The sequence below is a fragment of the Hippopotamus amphibius genome, chromosome 4 (assembly GCF_030028045.1).
Source record: "Hippopotamus amphibius kiboko isolate mHipAmp2 chromosome 4, mHipAmp2.hap2, whole genome shotgun sequence".
Classification (NCBI taxonomy): domain Eukaryota; kingdom Metazoa; phylum Chordata; class Mammalia; order Artiodactyla; family Hippopotamidae; genus Hippopotamus; species Hippopotamus amphibius.
Genome location: NC_080189.1, coordinates 12004164 through 12007764, shown reverse-complemented (window position 1 = coordinate 12007764; position 3601 = coordinate 12004164). Strand labels below are relative to the sequence as shown.

Here is a 3601-nt window from a genome sequence, read left to right as displayed (position 1 = left end):
CTAGTTAGCCTAAATTTCAAGCCAAATCATGTATAAGCCAGAATGACTTCACCATACCTCAATACATGAAAATTTCCTCCATTAGAACTCAGTCACAGACACCCTGAACAACCCTCTACACTGGCACTAACCATGGTAGCGTGCAGGCAAAAGCAGAGAAGGCAAATCAGGGGCAGCCAGTAGGCTTAATGGTAACTGAGCCCGTGGGACATTTGCATCCTCACTGAGCTGAACACACCTTCCCCTGTAGCCTGAGCATCTCCTTCTAAGTGAGCTCTGGCTCAGATGCAGAGCCTGAGCATTCTTCTCACATCCCCAGGAGAGACTGAAAGAGGGACTGTGGATGAGAGTGGGCAGGAGGCCAGCAGCCAAGGCACAGGGTGGTGACCAGAGGAGGGCCAAAATGCAGCCAGCATTCACAGTCCTCTTCATGATGCTCTTTGTCCTGTTCTGTGTCCTGGGACTCCTGGCCAATGGCTTCATTGTGCTGGTGCTGAGCAGAGAATGGGTGCGTCGCGGGAGGCTGCTCCCCTCCGACATGATCCTCTTTAGCTTGGGCGTCTCCCGCTTTTGCCTGCAGTGGGTTGGGATGGCGAACAACTTCTACTACTTCCACCATCTGGCCGAGTACTGCACCAGTCCCACCCGGCAGTTCTTTGGTCTACCCTGGGACTTCCTGAACTCGGTCACCTTCTGGTTTGGCTCCTGGCTCAGTGTCCTCTTCTGCATGAAGATTGCTAACCTCAGCCACCCCACCTTCCTCTGGCTGAAGTGGAGGTTCCCAGGGTCAGTGCCCTGGCTCCTGCTGGGCTCTCTTTTCACCTCCCTCATCGTCACCCTGCTGTACTTTTGGGGGAACCACGCTTTGTATAAAGGTTTCTTTATTAGAAAATTTTCTGGGAACATGACCTACAATCAGTGGAACAGGAGGCTGGAAATTTACTATTTCTTACCCCTGAAACTGGTCACCCTTTCAATTCCTTGCTCTGTTTTCCTGGTCTCGATGGCTCTGTTGATTGACTCTCTGAGGAGACACACGTGGAGGATGCGGCACAATGCCCACAGCTTGCAGGATCCCAGCGCCCAGGCTCACACCAGAGCTCTGAAGTCACTCGTCTCCTTCCTCGTTCTTTATGCCCTGTCCTTCATGTCCCTGATCATCGATGCTGCAGGGTTCTTCTCAGAGAATGACTGGTACTGGCCATGGCAAATTTTAACCTACTTGTGCACATCCATCCATCCCTTTATCCTCATCCTCAGCAACCTCAGGCTTCGAGGGGTGTTTGGGCAGCTAATCTTGTTGGTCAGGGGCTTCCTGGTGGCCTAGGTGGCATGATCCCCTTATCCAGATCATCAGAAGAGACTCAACTGAGGATGACAGAGCTACAGTCTGCTTACGTGGGAACATCTTCATAGGCAGATTTCTACGGGATCATGTCGTGAGGTTTCTCCTTTGGGAAGGAGAGGAAGGGAGTACAATCTGGGAACTCTCTGAGCATGATTTCTTCCTGGGACACTATTAAAATTGGCCCCAGGGGTCCCAGAGAGCCGGTATTATCCAGAGGGTCAGGTTATAAAATTCTGTGCTACTCTCTCTGTTTGTACTCCCTCTGTTATGTGGAAGGCTTCAGTTAAAAAGTCTTAATTAACTGTACTATCTTAACTGCCTACTGGGGAATTAAGAAAAACTGTGTCTATTACTGAACTAGGGTGTAGATGGGGAAGCAGTGACCTTCCTGAGGAGAATGTAATAGTCACTATGTGAGCCCCAAGGGACAGTAGTTGTGGTGGACAGTGGCCTGGGCTGTGAGCTCTAATAACCCTTTTTCCTATGGAGATTCCTTTTCTCTCACCAAACTTGGATAACTTGATTTTAATTTTATTAAAACTACTAGAAGGTTTCTTTACACTATCCCATCTCTTTTCTCTTTTCTGGTTTTGATTTTCTCTAAGTGGCAACCAGACTTTTTTCCATGTTTATTCTTCCTTTAGAATCACACGCTATGATTTTTCTCCTTTTTCAGATTGTCTCAAACTTTTTCCTAAAGCGAGTCTCAAAGCCACATGTGAATTAAATAAACAGGTACTTTATTTATTTATTTATTTTAATTTATTTATTGGCTGCATTGGGTCTTCATTGCTGCACACGGGCTTTCTCTAGTTGCTGAGAGTGGGGGCTACTCTTCATTGTGGTGCGCGGGCTCCTCGTTGTAATGGCTTCTCTTGCACGGGCTCTAGGTGCGTGGGCTTCAATAGCTGCGGCACATGGGCTCAATAGTTGTGGCTCACGGGCCTAGCTGCTCTGTGGCATGTGGAATCTTCCCAGAGCAGGGCTCGAAACTGTGTCCCCTGCATTGGCAGGAGGATTCTTAACCACTGCACCACCTGGGAAGTCCAAACACGTACTTTTTGTTCTTAAAAAAAAAAAAAATCAAGAATTTCGTTGTTTGTGTTCAAAACTTTTTAACCTCTTTTTTTTAATCTCTTCTTTTAAAAAAGAATTATCCCATTAAATCTTATGTTTAAATATTGTTTTAAAATAGTTTGTTCCAAATACTCTCCAAAAGTTTTTAGAAATAATTTTGGAGAAAATTTTAATTAGAGTTGGGTGCCTCTAAGGCAGGCTTAAAAGTTTGCTGAAAGATAACAATATGTAAATTTCAGAGATTAACTTGCAACTGGATTCCTGATAAGGAGGAATTTTAATCTCCTCTGAGAGTAAAAATAATTTCTCTACTGATTAGGTAGATGCTACTGAGTGGAAGCACACTCATGAACTAAAATCTTTGGGCAATTAATTCTACATTTTTGCTTTAAATATTTTAATAGGTAATACGTTTTCATAGTTAAAAATTCAAAGTGTTCTAAAGAGTATATATAAAAAAATCTCTCTCCTACTTCCACTTCTGAGGCATTCTTAACAGTTTCATGTCTGTCTTTCTAGAGATATTTTATTCTATGACAGAAAGCCACTAATACCTAACTAATGAACCAGTCAACAAACTTACTTACATACTGCTATATTCCATACTAGTAGCTAACAAAGCAACTGGCTTATTACCTACCTTTTTCCTTGTGGCCTTTACACAATGGTTGTACAATATTCATGCCGCTCTACACCTTGCTGTTTCTGCTTAACAATACGTGTATCTTGGAGATCTACACATGTAGACACATGTGGCTTTTCCTCACGTTTTTTAGGTGTACCACATTTTTTTTCAACTTGTCAACTGTGGTCATTTAAGTTGCTTCCTGTCTTTTGCTATTACAATAAAAATAGTGCAGTGTTGACTGTCTCTTCTACATATGTAATCTTATTTATTTATTTATTTATTTAATTGGAATATAATTGCTTTACACACTTGTACCAGTTTTTGAGGTACACCAAGTTGAATCATATGTATTTATACACATATCCTCGTATTCCCTCCCTCCCTCAACTCCCCGCCACCCTCCCCGTCCTAGTCCTCTAAGGCATCATCCATCCTCGAGTTGAACTCCCTTTGTTATACAGCAACTTCCCACTGGCTATCTACTTTACAGTTGGTAGTCTATATATGTCTATGCTACTCTCTCACTTCGTCTCAGCTTCCCCTTCACC

General features: G+C 43.6%; 1 protein-coding gene across 1 annotated transcript; it reads left to right on the top strand.

The window, feature by feature from the left end:
* Nucleotides 1-403: 403 nt before the first annotated feature.
* Nucleotides 404-1327, top strand: TAS2R41 (taste 2 receptor member 41). The gene has a single exon (XM_057730493.1). It carries the CDS (start codon nucleotides 404-406, stop codon nucleotides 1325-1327), a length of 924 nt encoding a protein of 307 aa, XP_057586476.1.
* Nucleotides 1328-3601: the final 2274 nt, after the last annotated feature.